This window comes from Canis lupus, chromosome 26 (genome assembly GCF_048164855.1).
Source record: "Canis lupus baileyi chromosome 26, mCanLup2.hap1, whole genome shotgun sequence".
NCBI lineage: Eukaryota > Metazoa > Chordata > Mammalia > Carnivora > Canidae > Canis > Canis lupus.
The window spans coordinates 43,308,073-43,323,916 of record NC_132863.1 but is presented as its reverse complement, the minus strand read 5'-3'; the positions used below and the strand labels follow the sequence as shown (position 1 = coordinate 43,323,916).

Genomic DNA, 15,844 nt, shown 5'->3' with positions numbered 1-15,844 from the left:
ATTGCACAGTTCAGCTTTAATTGCGGAGCTGGTTGCAGGGGCCATCTCTTAGAAGCAGGCTGTTATCTTTTTCTCCTAATAAATCACCTCTTACTGATGAACATTGGCCGGGTTGGGCCTACCCTTTGTTAGCCTTTCCCCCTTAACGTGGGGCACAGAAGTCTGAGCCTGCCAGGGACAAAGTGTACGCAAGCGGCTGGCTAAGGCAGGCGTTTCTGCAAGGCTTTAATATCTGGGTTAGGTGTTTTATTATGTCTTAATAAAGCAGTTGAAGAGAAGGTTAGGCTGAAGTGCCCTGGGGAGTAATTTTAATTTTTTAAAAGGACGTAACCAGGTTAGAAGTGGTTACATAAAACCAGCTGTCTTTAGGGAGGGGTGCGCCGGGCCCGTTGGCCTTGGCCTCCCCACGCAGGGTCTTCTCGCTGATTCTCAATGCGGGGCGGTCTTCGGGTCTCCTCATTTACTGACTTACTGGCACGTTGATCTAAAGCCAGAACCCAGTGAATTTAGATACTGGCTTTGAGACTTGCTACCGTGTGATCTTAGGCAAGCTTTCCCTCTGTGTTCCTCACTTATGATACCTGCCTGCCGGGGCTTTACTGGGGGTAACTAAAATAGTGTGTGTAAAGGGCCTAGGGTGATGTCTGGCTAATGCGGAGGACGTAATAGAGATGATTACACAGTGTCGCGGGACAGGGGACAGGTGACCTCGGGAGCTTCCATCCCCAAGTAGCCATGCTTGGGGGTTCCTACATGTCAGGCACAGTTCTGCTATTTCACAAATAAGCATTCATTTAACCCTCATGGCATCCCACAATAATTATTACTAGCCCATTTTATTTTTTTTAAAAATTTATTTGAGTGAGAAGAGAGCACAAGCAGGAGGTGCAGAGGAGAGAGGGACTCCCAAGCAGACTCCAGACCAAGTGTGGAACTTGAAGTGGGGCTCGAACCACTGACCCTGAGGTCATGACCCCGTCAGAAATCAAGAGCCTGACGCTTACCTGACTGCACCACCCAGGTGCCCCATTATTGGCCCATTTTACAGATATGGGAACTGAGGCTGTGATAGTGGTGACCTGCCCAAGCTGTCATGCCTGCTGTGAAGGAGAGCCAGGTCACCTCAGCATCCATGCTTCTTAATACTCTGCTGTGAGATGCCTCGCTGGGGCAGGTGGTGTCGGGGGGTGGCCACTGCCAGGTGTGAGGTGTGGTGCCTGGGGCTGCAAGGCCTTGCTCCCTCAGTGCTGTGTATTTTGCTCATAAGGGAGACCTTGAGCCATGGGGCCCTTTCGAGGTCCTTACGTGGATGTTGTTTACTCACTGATCTGTGTAGGGTGGGCTGTACGTGGCTGGTGGTCAAAGGCTCGTCCCAGAGGTGAGGGACCCTGATGGAATCGTGGCCTTGAACTTGATAGGCACCCTGCAGCCCTGCTCTGTGTCATGCATTTCTCTCCTGGTGCTTTCTTCCCCTGTTTCATTTTGCACCTACGCCATTCCATTTTCTCTCCTACTGAGTCTCATATTGAGAGAAGCATCCAGAATCTATTTCCTCTCCTCCTTCCTTCCAAATTCAGTTAGGCAGTTTCTATTTTGTGCCATGCAGTTTTCTCCATATTAAGGATGAAGCTCTGAACAAAACACTCATTCATTTGACTATCGTACTACCTATGCAGTTCCTGCTCCGTTCTGGGCACTGGCAATCCAGCCGTCAGCACAGCAGGTTAAGGCCCGCTCAGAGCCTGCATCTGTGAGGCTGCGGACATTACGTGGGTGGAAAATAAGTAGGATTTACTAGCAGTAGTGATAAGTGGGACAGAGTGAAATAAGGACCTGTCAGGGGCCCTGGATGGGGTGGCTCCTCTTAGATGGCCTGGTCAGGGGAGGCCTCCCTAAAGGAAGGGCACGTTAGCAGAATTGTTGTGTGATTCTTTGTGGGAGGTTCTAGGTGGAGGAAACGACTACTGGAAAAGGGATCTTGATTCTTCAAGAACTGGCACAGAAGACAGTGTGGCCAGAACTGAGGACACAAGGCCAGTGTCCCTGGAGCCAGGGAATTGGCACCACCGAGGGATCTTGGGGTCACACCACGTTACTATCATATGGGGTCTCAGTGGTCGCCCTCCAGACCTGATCCAGGAAGATCACTGATTGTGGACATTTCTCTATTTCTTCACATCTCCACCAGCGCTGGGTATTGCCATTTCTGCAGCAGTTTTCCAAACTTTAAAAAAAAAAATTTGTTTTTTAAATTTCCAACCTGATAGAAAAAAAGAAGGCATCTGCTTGCTTGACTCTGCGACAGCTATGATGTCGAGTATACTTCTGTGTGCCATCGGTATTACTTTCTTTTTTTTTTTTTTAATTTTTATTTATTTATGATAGTCACAGAGAGAGAGAGAGAGGCAGAGACTCAGGCAGAGGGAGAAGCAGGCTCCATGCACTGGGAGCCCGATGTGGGATTTGATCCCGGGTCTCCAGGATCGCGCCCTGGGCCAAAGGCAGGCGCCAAACCGCTGCGCCACCCAGGGTTCCCCGGTATTACTTTCAAGTCCAATCTCTGTGCTGTCCATCTTTCGGTCTGTCGTCACCCACAGGAGCCCAGACAGAGAGGCTAGTCATGGCCTCTGACTCGTGATTCGCTCTCATCCTCCCATTGCGGGGCCACACATGGCCTTGTTTCCCTCCTGCCTTGTTCTCTCTCTCTCATTTGTATAACAGGAGCCACTCTAATCCCAGCGCCGAGGTCTCTTCTCTCTCCTGCATACCAAGCAAGGTAAAGTGGCACTTAGCCTCTGCCGCACGTTATAATCACCTGGAACGCGTTCTAGACTTCAATGTCAATTTTATTCGAATCCCTGGAGGGGGGTGGAGTGCCAGTGCTTGTTTGTTTGTTTATCACTTGCTCATTTGATTAGAGTGTGCAGCCAAGGCTGAGGAGCGCTGCATCATGCCGCCTGGACATCGTCGAGGTGTGAAAGCGAGTCTTGTCAGCTTCATGGAATTGGTCCTGCTTCCCTGACCGGCAGCTCTGCCCTCCCTTTAAGCTTGGATTTAGGCACCGAGAGACATGCCCCCACTCCAGTGACAGATGGATATTGAATTCAGACAATGGTAGGCGCTGGGGAAATGTCCACGCACAAGAGAGTTCTCTTGCCTTCGCAGATCTTATATTTTAGCGAAAAGAGACAGAAAAATCAACTAGATGAAAAGATGAACAAGTTAATTAGGCCTTATGATAATTCCTAAGCAGGAAATATTTTGCTGGAATGTAGATGGGGAGAGGGGGACATCAGCCAACGCAGTGAGGAAAGGCCTTTCTGGAGGAGTGATGGGTGGAAGCAGGGAAGCCGGAGGAACAGGTGCAGTGGCCACGAGGCAGGACCCGAGGGGCAGCCGGAGAACCAGAGTGACTGGAGGCTGGGCATGAGGAGGTGGTGGTGTGGGGGGTGACCTCTGGCACGAAAGCACAGCAGCAGGGAAGAGGCTCGTGCCTAGCCCGTACACCACCCCAGGGCTCCTGCTCAGCAGAGATGCTGGTGGGACACAGGAGAGACCAGCACACTCCGCTTGAGACCTAAGGAGGATGGGCTTCTGTAAAAAGTGAGAGGGGAGTAGGGTGTGAAGTTTGCTCTGAAAAAGAAAATTCTAAGCAAGGGGATATTGTCTTGTAAGCATAGAGCTCAGGGGAGGAACTTGAAAGGCCCTAGGAGAGGGGGAATGATTGGGGGTGTTGGGGATGCAGAAGTGAGGAGTGTGTGAGGGTAGATGAAGTCAGAGAGGAAGGTCGGGCTCGGGCAGTGTGAGCTGTGCGCAGAGCTGGGGAGGTCTGCTTTCATCCCATAAGGCTCTGTAAGACTTCAGTAAGGAAAGTCAGCTTTGTTATTTGGGAAGGTAACTCAGGCAGCAAGAGTGACTGAAAGAAAGTTAGAGTTTACCAGGGGTCAGCAAAGAACAAATACTTTCGGACCAGAGACCCTCTGGTTTCTGCTTCCACTACGCACTCCTGCCATTGTAGCGCAAAAGCAGCCACAGCCAACGATAAATGAATGGGTATGCTGTGTTCTAATAAAACTTTATTTATAAAAATAGGCAGGGGGCTAGATTTCATCAGTGCACTGTAGTTGGGCAGCCCTGGTATTCCAACAGAATATTTAAGTGGGGTCATTAATTAATTAGGTTGGTCTGAAATACACAAAAATAGGATACAAAAGATTTTGAGTTGCTCTTTACTCTTCATACATTCATAAACTGAGTTTTAGAATCCATCACAACTTTGAAGTAGTCATATCTGGCAAGGTTGGCTTTTGACAAAATTCCAAGAATTGGAATACATTTCTGTTTCTTTTCACTCTTTGCTCCTTCTCTCCTGATTGCGAGGTCTTCAGCATTCTCAAATTTCTCCCAGTTTGGGGTGGCTGAGTTACATGGAATGGTGGCCCTGTGAGTTTCTATATGGGAGAGACTCAGGAGGAAACTTGCCCAAAAAAGGACTTGAGGTGACCTGTCTTGAAACCTTATCCATGTAGCAAACCTATTTTATTTATATTATAAAAGTGAAGGGGGCTGATGGAGAAGCCCCTGAAAGCCAACTTCCAACTGATAAAGGAACATTAATAGACAGCAGTTGGTAAGGACTTTAAAGTTTACAGATGTTAGGAGGTCATGAGAGTCCTGGATCAGAGGCAAAGGACAGTTTACTACCTATGGCAATGGTAGAAGGCCAGAGTTTCAGCATTTGTGCTTGCTAAGTGCAAATTTCCACAGGGTACCACAGAAAGGGCCAGGTGATGTGCAGTGGCTTATAGGTTGGGTTACAAGAGGGAAACCTTAAATTTAGGAAACCCAAATCTTTTATAATGGGCAGTTTCTGCCCTTTGCTCTAGAGAGAGACATTAGCTTTCTTATTTTGAAAAGAAAACTTGCCTATTGCTCTATAAGGAGATGCCATCTCTCTCTTCCAAGGCTGTTTGCTATACACAACTCTTGAAAGAATAGCCTATTACAACAGCAGTCACAAGACTTGAAGACGTGCAAGAGACTCATGGGGCATTGTCTCTCAACAGCAGGCTTCGTAGTTTGCATTTCAATTAAGATCAAAACAGAAAACTAAAAGACCTGTCATGGTGCTGTAATGGTGGAATTTTCAGCAGCAGTGAGCAAGTAGTAGTTCTTTGAAGAACAAGATCATCCCCGGAGCTCTGGCATAAGCCCCCACTTCATGTTCACTTTGTCTGCTTTGACCTATAGCTGACTGTCCAGAGTCTCTGTCTGCTTGCTTTGGTGGTTAGAATTATTTTTATTGTGTTAAGGGCTCTTTCCACACTTCCTAAGTTTGGAGAGAGACCTTTGTTGTAAACACACTTGATAAATGATCCCCAAACATGCCAAAGAGTTCCAACCAAGAATGAATCACTTTTGAAGAATGCTTCTGTAAAATGTTCCAGGAAAATAGCCTTTCTTTTCAGACCTGAGTGTTAAGCCATTACAGAGTTATCATGAGTTATTGGAACCTTTGACTGGGCATAAGGTAGTTGTGCTATTGCTTGGTCACCATGATTTCTGTAGTTGCAGTGACATGGGCTATAGTACTTTCTCATGAGCCATTAACAAATCATGATTTCTGGATGAGTGTAAAAGAAAACTCAAATAAGTTTTTTTTTTTTTTTTTCCTTTTGGAAAAATGAGATTCTCTTCAAGTCAAGGGAATTTTCTCTTGAAATTTTAACAGATTCCTGTGTTGGAGATAAGCTAGGTTTGGAATACTTGAAAGCACAGAATGAACTTAATTATTTTTATATGTTCATTGTCTATGCCAGCCATAGGTATATTCAAAGGCATACTGAAGATGCTCAATAAATGGTTGACGTAGTAGATAAGTTCTTATTTGGCAATCAACAAATATGCATTAAGTTCCCACCAAGTACAAGCCATTAGAAGCGTGGGACTTGGGGACATCTTTTCTGATGTGCATTATTTGAAACTATTGATCGATCTAGTTAGGAGTTTAAATCTAATGAGCCCTTCTTTACTCTCTCCCTGGCATGTACTGTGTGCTTTCATTACATGGGGTCCTGCAATCCTCATAAAAACCCTATGAGGGTGATAGAAATGTTTTACAGATGGGAAAAACAGAGCTAGAGGGGTTAATAGCTGACCAAGTTGTCACAACCAGTTAATCCTGAAGGTTGTATTTAAACCACACAAGCCATCCCTGCTTTTCCTTTAGTACTAAAGCATGGTGTGTGAAAAAAGCACCAGATATTCTTTTTTTTTTTTTTTTTTTTTTTAGGATTTGATTTTATTTATTAGAAAGAGAGAGAGAAGACCATGAGCAGGAGTTGAGGCAGAGGGAGAAGCAGACTCTTTGCCAAGCAGGGAGCCTGATGCAGGGCTTGATCCCAGGACCCTGAGATCATGACCTGAGCTGAAGGAAGACACTTTACCAACAGAGCCACCCAGGTGGCACAGGTGCCCTGAGATATTCTTTATCTCCTATGAAAATGGAACAATAGTAAAGGAAGTAGATGTCATCATACTAGATCCCAGTGCTGTTCAAGGTTATTGGAATTGTCCCAATTATGGTGGCTAACGGCATACACTTCCTTCTTGAGAGGCTGGTCTTTAAAAAAAATTTTTTTTAAAGATTTTATTTATTTATTTATGAGAGACACACACAGAGAGAGGTAGAGACATAGAGGGGAAGCAGGCTCCCTGCAGGGACCCTGATGTGGGACTTGATCCTAGGACCCCAGGATCACGCCCTAAGCTGAAGGCAGATGCTCAACCACTGAGCCACCCCGGTGTCCTGAGAGGCAGGTCTTAAAATATGGTATATATTTTGAAAATGTGAGGCATAGTTAAGGCCAACAGATCAGGAAACAACTATATTGAAAAGATAATTGGTTCCTCATAGTCCCTAAGAGGAAGGAGTCACACTGGGAAGCACAGAGGCTAGTCAGAGGCAGAAGGAAAAGAGGGGAAGCATGGCAACAGCTTTTCTTGTGGTTTCTGAGGCCAGGTAGGATAAATGGATTAGGAATGGCTGGTTTGAGTGATCTAGGTGGGCTCTGGGATCTCCAACCAGGGTGGAGGCTCCCTGGTTGTCTGAGAACCTGATGAGCAAGGGGGTTAGAGACTCTAGGTTGGTTGGTTTGCTTTTGAAAAGTGCCCCAGTGGGTGGTGGTAATGAGGAAGCAGGAGGCCAGGGCAAGGTCTCTGGGGCACATCATGAAGCTGTCCAGAGCAAGGTGCTGCCCTTGTTCTATTTGCATGAAGGGCAGATGGTAAACCATAACATTTACCGAAGCTGGAAATATGGTGAATACAAGCCCTAAGAAGAGATGTATGGTGTAGTGAAAGTATGGAGTGGGGTGTCGAATGAGAAAATCTAGAACAGGGTCATGGACTTGGCTCTTCTGCTGGCTTCTCTGTAGGATTGTGGGCAAGTCCTTTAATTTTGCCTTACCAAGATTCAGTCTCTCTATTTGTGAAGTTGGGACATTTTACTAAATTGGTATTTCCCAAGATGTGAGACATATCACCAGTGTTATAGTAGGTGACTTCAGGCAGTAAAGAGATGTGGCATCAAATAACATTAAATCACAGATTTACTTTTCAAATGCTTTCAGCCTTCCCAATGGCCCCAAGAAGAAAGTCTCAATTTGGTGCCGTTATACCGCAACCACTCTAACTCTTGCTTCCTTCATTTCAGGAAAAAATGGGTCTCAGGCTTATAAACTTTGATAGGTATTTCAACCTGTTTCTTGGTTGCAAACAACGGAAGCCACTTAAGAAAATAAATTGGGTAGCTCCTGGAAGATGAGAGCCCAAGGCCAGAAAATGCTAATTACCTGCAGGATGGATAGACGTGTTCATCCGGGGCATAGCTCAGATATAAGAAAGTCCATGTAATCAGAAGAGACATCCCCAAACCCTGTGTATCAGTTTGCTAGGCCTGCTCTAAATTTGGTGGCTTAAAACAACAGAAATGTGTTCTGTTATAGTTGTGGATGCTAGAAGCCTGAAATCAAGGTGCCGGCAGGGTCACACTCCCTCCAGAGCATCCAAAGGAGAACCTTTCTTGCCTTATCCAGCTTCTAGTGGCTTCTGACATTCCTTAGCTTGTCAACACATCACTCCAGCCTCTACCTGCACCTTCACATTGTCTTCTCTACAAGGCTGTTTCTTCTCTTTTCTCATAGGATGCCAATCCTTGGGTTTAGAGCCCACCCCAAATCCAGGATTTCATCTCAAGATCCTTAATTAATTACATCTGCGAGGTCATATTCCCAAAAAACAAAGCATCCTGAGGTTCTGAGTGGACATGATTTTTTTTTAGGGTGGGAGGAACCACTTTTTAACTCACTCTATCTTCAACCAAAGGAAGTCTAGGAAATCTGAGAAATTAAGTAAGAAAATGTCATGGAAACAGGCTGCACGGGCATGTGGCTGATATTTGCAATGTACCATATGCCCTTGTTTGGGTGCCTCAGTGTGAATTCATTATAACTATCCCTTTGTCCTTGATTCTTTCCTTTTACATTTCAAAGTCATGAGCCAGAGCATCTGACTGGCCAGGTCTAAGTCACTTGCCAGGAGATGGGAAGAGCACTCTCTGTAAGCTTCTTCAGAACCCATTGTGGAAGTCAAGACCCTATAGTTTGGACTTCCTCATAAAGGAAGTACTTTTAGAGGATGTATATGTATAAATAAATAAATACAAACGTCTACCACAAATGCTACTGAGCAGCTAAATTCAATGTTTTTCTCCACATTAGCTCTATTTTTTTACCATAGTATTCTATTTATAACAAATGATCTTGTTTTTTCATTTATAGTAGTACTGCTTTGTAAATTAAATTTATTTAGGTAAAAAAAATACTGATTTACAAAAAGGTGAGAAATGAATAACAATATATAGGGGCCATGTGGCTAATGCTAAAAAAAAATGCCTACTGATTTATAAAAAGATGAGTAATAATAGTATACAGGTGCCATGTTGCCATGGGTGGATATGTAGTGGTAGTGAGATACAGTAAGAATCATAAAGAATATGCAGGTACATAAGGTAAGATATATACATACATATGTACATAAGCCAGGTAAATAAGAATCAACAGGTAGGAGGCAAATGTCCCAAAGCCACACGGAATTGGAGAATTTCCTATATATTTCCCGACTCTTTGAATCTTTGCTTTCATAGTTATCTGTTTATTGTTTTTATTAAAGATTTTATTTATTCATGAGAGACACAGAGACGGAGAGAGGCAGAGACACAGGCAGAAGGAGAAGCAGGCTCCATGCAGGGAGCCCGACGTGGGACTCGATCCTGGGTCTCCAGAATCACACCCTAGGCCGAAGGCGGCACTAAATTGCTGAGCCACCCGGGCTGCCCTCATAGTTATCTGTTATGAAAGACCCGGGTGTCCTTAGCTTTGGGGATTTATATATCTGTAAATCAGGGGATCATAAAGAACTGAGAACAGAGAATTTGCAAGCTTCAGAGGCTTCAGCAAAGCACTGCAGTGTCTGTGTGTGTTTTAGGTGAGTCTTTCAGCCTGTGCTGTTTTAACAAATACCAGGCGCTCTATTTGGACCTGGCTCCTATATTTCCGATAACATACTGGACATTTTCACCTGTATATCCTGCTGTTACCTCAAATTTAGCAGGTGGAGAAACAAATTCATCATCATGCTCCCCAAACCCGTATCTCCTCCTGACTTCCCTGACATACGCTCAGTCTGCCAAGCCCGCAACCTTGGAGAATTTCTGCCTCGCTCATCTCCATCATTTCCAAAATGTATCCAGTCACCCCATCTTGTCGAATTCCCCCCTGGAAGGCATCCTGTGTCTCCCTTCTCCTTCCCACTGTTGCCATCATATTCCAGGCTTTCACCGGTTCTTCCTGTTCTTGTCTTGTCCTCTAGCTGGGGTCTCTAACCCTCCCTTCACACTACTCCAGTGGGCATCTTCAGTTTGGTTACACCTGTCTCTTGTCTCTTCATCATCGGTAGTGCCAAGAGGTGGCTGGAGGGAAATTCAGCCCTTTCTGTAATTACGCAGTCCTGCCAGCCCAACTAAGCAAATGGTCTGAGTTACGGCAGCGTGCTTGCCACGCACACACGGCTTATATCCATTCCTCTTCTACACCCTTCCAAACAAATTGCCATCCTCCCATTTTTCCTGTATGGAATTTTTGAAGCCAGCCTTGCCCCTTATTGTCTTTCGAGCACTCCAAACAGAGCTTCCTCCCTCAATTCAAATTTTCTTCCTCTCAGAAGAAATTTGGAATGCCCCTCAGTTGCTTGATCTATATTCCTTTTTAAAAAATTATTATTTAAATTCAATTAGCCAACATGTAGTACATCATTAGTTTCAGATGTAGTGTTTAATAATTTATCAGTTGTGTATAACACCTAGTGCTCAGCACATCCTGTGCTCTCCTTAATGCCTATAACTCAATTACCCCATCCCTCCACCTACCTCCCCTCCAACAACCCTCAGTGTGTTTCCTAGAATTAAGAGTCCCTCATGGTTTTTCTCCCTCTCTGATGACTTCTCATTCAGTTTTCCCTCCTTTCCCCTATGATTCTCTGCACTGTTTCTTATATTCCACAGATAAGTGAAACCATATGATAATTGTCTTTCTCTGATTGACTTATTTGACATAATATTGACTTACTATGACAGCATAATACCCTCCAGTTACACCCACTTGATGTAAATGATAAGTATTCATCTTTTCTGATGGCTGAGTAATATTCCATTGTGTGTGTGTGTGTGTGTGTGTGTGTGTGTATCTCACATTTTCTTTATCCATTCATCTGTTGATGGATATTGTGGCTCCTTCCATAGTTTGGTATTGTGGACATTGCTGCTATAAACATTGGGGTGCAGGTACCCCCTCAGATCACTACATTTGTATCTTTGGGGTAAATACCCAGCAGTGTAATTGCTGGGTCATACAGTAACTCTATTTTTAACTTATTGAGGAAACTTCACACTGTTTTCCAGAGTGGCTACATCAGCTTGCACTCCCACCAATAGTGTTTCCCTTTCTCTGCATCTTCACCAACATTTATTGTTTCCTGTCTTGTTAATTTTAGCCATTCCAACTGTGTGAGGTGGTATCTCATCTTGGCTTTGATTTCTATTTCCCTGATGGCAAGTGATATGGAGCATTTTTTTAATGTGTCTGTTGGCCATTTGTATGTCTTTGGAGAAATGTCTGTTCATGACTTCTGCCCATTTTTTGACTGGATTATTTGTTTTTTGAGTGTGGAGTTTGATAAATTCTATATAGATCTTGGATACCAGCCCTTTGTCTGATATGCCATTTGCAAATATCTTTTCCCATTCCATAGGTAGCCTTTTTTGTTTTGTTGACTGTTTCCTTTAATCTATATTCTTATTAATCACTTGAAGTTCTAGTATGAAAAGAACATTTGCCATGGACTTAGAATAGATAGAGAATATTTGAACTTTGCTTCTTCCTCACTTGTTTCTGGAGTTATTTTTAAGATAGAAAAATTGGAGTGGCTAAACATTTGCATTTCTTCTTTATTTTTTCCCCATTCCTTCAAGTTATTTTGCATAAAGATACATCTGTTAGGCAAGACCTTGGACCTTGGACCTTGGACCACTCACAACCCTAGATAAATAAGGTGGGGAAGGTGAAAAACATGCATTTGCCTCTAGCTGGTAAGATTCCCGAGGCTTAGTGTAGGGCACTAGCTCTCTTGCAAAGTCTCCATTTGGAGAGATACTAATGTTCCAAAAATGGCTAGGGCTAACAAGGACAAGAGCGAGGAAGAGAACCCTTCAGACAAAGGGCATAGAGGGTGGCAGACTGTTTTTCAGGAAAGAATTTCCTTCTGTCTCTTCAGCCTCAAGAATATACAATAAGTGAGTAGGAACTGGGTTGGGAAGTGGGGGAACATGCAGGCATGGACTTGGGATTTGGGAAAAAAAAGAGATCTTGGGCAGTGTCTTGTTCCAGTTCTGAGTTAACTTGGGAAATTGCCAGAACTCCTTGGTATGGGACATATTAGAGACAGAATAAAACATCTTGCTATTTGGCAGGCGAATGTTTTTTTTTTTTTTTTTCTTGTTTTTTTAGCATCATCCTATAGCTCCATGTGATTTTGAGTAGTTTCAACTAATTCTGAACCGTCTTAGGTTGGTATGAATTCAGCCTCCTCCATAAAACTGTTCCTGAACACCCCAGAGCTCATTATTTCTCACTTCTCCAACTTTCATGACTTCACCCCTTCAATTTGTAAATGTATCACTTGTTTAGCCTTCTCTACTGGAAGTTCTCTGGCTGACTCCACATGACTAAAGGCATCCAATCTAATACTGGATTTGAATATTCAAGCACCTGTTGGCTTCTGATATTAGTTTCCCCTTTTTGCTGTATAGATTTTGTCTCTTTTTTTTATTTATTTATTTATGATAGTCACAGAGAGAGAGAGAGAGGCAGAGACACAGGCAGAGGGAGAAGCAGGCTCCATGCACCGGGAGCCCGACGTGGGATTCGATCCTGGGTCTCCAGGATCGTGCCCTGGGCCAAAGGCAGGCACTAAACCGCTGCCCCACCCAGGGATCCCAGATTTTGTCTCTTCAATAGAATACACCATGCTTGAGGGCCGAGATTAGGCATTCAGTTCTATACCTTTTAGAATGTATCCCCTCCCCCCCCATCAAAGTGTTGAACACACAGCACTGGACTCCATAAATATTTGAGTCATTTATTCTACAAATGGTTATTGGCATCTCAACTGTGTATCAAGCCTTGAGGTTGGAAGTAGGTCTATAGCCATACATACACTCGAGAAGATCCCTGCTCTTGTGAAAGAGCACAGGGATTGTGTAAGTAAAGTTGGTGACTGGTGCTACAAAGGAAATAAAGCAGGGCCGAGTGTAGAGTGGGTGGTTGTGGAAGGGTCTCCGTGGAGGTGATATTGAAGGGTGAGAAGGAGCCAGGGTTGTAAAAATCCAGGGGAAAGGAAATGTCGCAGGAAAGAGATTATTTTCTACAACAAAATAGATTAAAGTGTGCTGACGTCAGGGAATAGGATGTATGTTAAGGTCTGGGATTTACATAGGCTCTAGTCCTCCTGGCTCCAGTGAGGACTAGAGCCTATGGGCCTCAGTGGGTTTTAATCTGGGTGCAACAGAAAGCCTTTGACAGGATTAAAAGCAGAGGAGCGATACTGTTTTGTTTTGTTTTGGATGAGAAGATTAGAATTGGCTTTATTAAATGATTTCGGAAGCAGGAAGCATCCCATCTAGCAAGTAGAAGTGCGACCAGAGACCAGGTAAGAGGCAATGGTGGCTCATCTCAGGCTGGTGAGATAGTATGGAAGAATGGAAGCAGATGGATCTGAGGGACACTTGGAGGTCAAAGCAGCAGGGCTGGTGAATATGGCCAACAGATTAGGGGACAATGTGGAGCTGGAGATGACTCTCACATTGCTCCCTTTTGGATGTTGGGGTCATCCAACTAAAATGGGGGAGACAAGGAGAGATTTAGGAGAGAAAAATCAGTTTTCATTTGGGATGTGTTAAGTTTGAGATGCACATGAGTTATCAAGGTAAAGATGTGAGAGAAGCTGTGGGCATATGAACCTAAGACTGAGCAAAGGGGATCTGGAGTAAAGAAGTCAATCTATGTAGCCAAAACATAGTCTCTAAAGCCAGTAGAATGGGCCAAGTCAGCCAAGACTGTCATATGGATTTGAAGCCACTTCTACAACCTGGCTCGTGTGCTTCAGGGCTCTGGAAGCAGGGTTTATGGGAGTAGAAACTCATATGCTTGCTCTACATGAGGGATGTATGGTAGTGCAGCTAAGAGCATGTTGCTTGGGGGGAGCTTAGGGAACGTGAATTTGTCCACAGGGAGTGAGTCCAGAGGAATTGTAATTTGGACACAGCGCTCTGTCTTATAAGGATATATTCTCCGTTAATGTCACAATTCAAGGACTCCATGCAAATTACGGATTTATACTGGGTTAAGGTATTATATGAAAAACAACAGAACTCATCAGTGTCATTGTGAATTTTTTTTTGGAGAGAAAAGAAAGTTGATGATAATTTCCCAACAATATCCAACGATTGTACCAAACCCGTTTTCAAGTGGCGAGATCATTCAACTGAGTGATGATATTTTGAGGAAAGATAATTGTACTGTGTATATGGGACACAGCCAGGTAGAAGCAATAATAATAATAATAATAATAATAATAATAATAGTAATAATAATAATATAAAAATTTTAAAGTAGAAAGAATGCAATCAGCTTGTTTCTCACCCTTTTGTTTTCTATTTCAGTAAGTGGTTAGATGTGTCTTTTCCCTATTTATTCTTGTTTATTTTAGCATTATGTCAATCAGGCAGGTTACTTTTAGCTAGAAGCAACCCGAGGTTACTTTCGACTGCCTCAAGTTTCCTTGTTGTTAATTTTTAATTGTATCAGTAATTCATGATCACATTTTCATTGTTAAAAATTAAAACACAGTAGATATGACTAGTTTCTTTTTTGACTCTGCACTCAATTCAGTACTTGTACCATAGGTTTTGTGTATGTCCTTGCAAACCTTGCTTTACGCACATTTCCTTGTATATTCTTTGGAAGGAGACATGTGTATCCTTCGTAAATATGTATTGTTTTATTCTTTTATACATATAATTGTCTTCTTTTTTTTTTCCTGCTCAAAAATACATCTTATAGATCTTGCTGTGTCAGGGCATATTGTATTGCATACCTTTTTGTTTAATTGCTAGGTACAATTCTATATTGTGGAGGCTTGCTTTACTTTGCCACATCTGTCTATGGGCCAGTCTCCAGATCACTTTTGATTTTTTGCTAATGCAAACATGCCGCCTGTTCTTTTTTTTTTTTTTTTTTTTTAGGATTTTATTTATTTATTCATGAGAAATGCAGGGAGAGAGGCAGAGACATAGGCAGAGGGAGAAGCAGGCTCCCCTTGGGGAGCTTGATGTGCGAAGCAATCCCAGGACCACAGGATCACGACCTGAGTCAAAGGCAGATGCTCAACCACTGAGCCAGCCAGGTGCCCCCGCCTGGAATATTCTTGACATGCTTCTAGTAAACCTCATGAGTCTTCTGGGAACTTCGCCATCAATATTTTTTCCTCTGAGGGGTTTGATTTGTGCCCACAGATTCCAGTTTAACAAACATTTGCCAGACTCTTCCTTTGTCCCGGGCTTGGTCTTAGATGTGCTTGTATCCATCATCACATTTAAACCTTCACTAACTAGTGAGGTGTGGGGCCTGTCAATCATGGTAATGTTAGGTTATCGGGGACAAGAGATTCCAAAGGGCTAATATTTGTCTCAGGGGGAAATGGCGAGCTAACAGTTGGGCAAATGATTGAGGCATGTCATAAGACATTGTCATGTCACTGAATCTCTTACAGCTTTGGCTTCCTCATCTGGAAAGTGGAACTCCAAATACCACCTTGGTCAGAGGGTGTATGTACTGTGGGTTATTGCACAGATCTGACAACATTAATGAGCTTTGCAAGGTAAGAAGTGAAATGTACAAAACTTTATACTGTGATGGCGTGAATGAACAAGGTACCTCCCTCAGGGGGCTTCAGTTCTGGACTGGTAATGGTCAGGCACACTGCCAGGACAGGATGGCCTCCAGATTACCAGGCATTAGGCCAAAAACCGAGATCCTTTGTTTCTTTTTATCTACCTTCTTCTCCCCCAAATTACTACTACTTTACATCTTTGAGCCTTTCTATTAGGTGATCAAAGAAATGGTCTAAATTAGGAACACTAGCTTTATTTTGAACCACATCAGAAACTAGG

At 43.5% G+C, this 15,844-nt stretch overlaps 1 protein-coding gene across 1 annotated transcript in view; it reads left to right on the top strand.

Annotated features, from left to right (window-relative positions):
* CBLN4 (cerebellin 4 precursor) overlaps window positions 1-15,552 on the top strand; it is a 61,459-nt gene extending 45,907 nt beyond the window's left edge. Inside the window, exon 4 of the mRNA XM_072801475.1 lies at window positions 15,445-15,552. Within this exon, the coding sequence (XP_072657576.1) occupies window positions 15,445-15,530 (86 nt within the window). The 3' untranslated portion in view covers window positions 15,531-15,552. The remainder of the gene's footprint in view (window positions 1-15,444) is intronic.
* The last annotated feature ends 292 nt before the right edge of the window (window positions 15,553-15,844 follow it).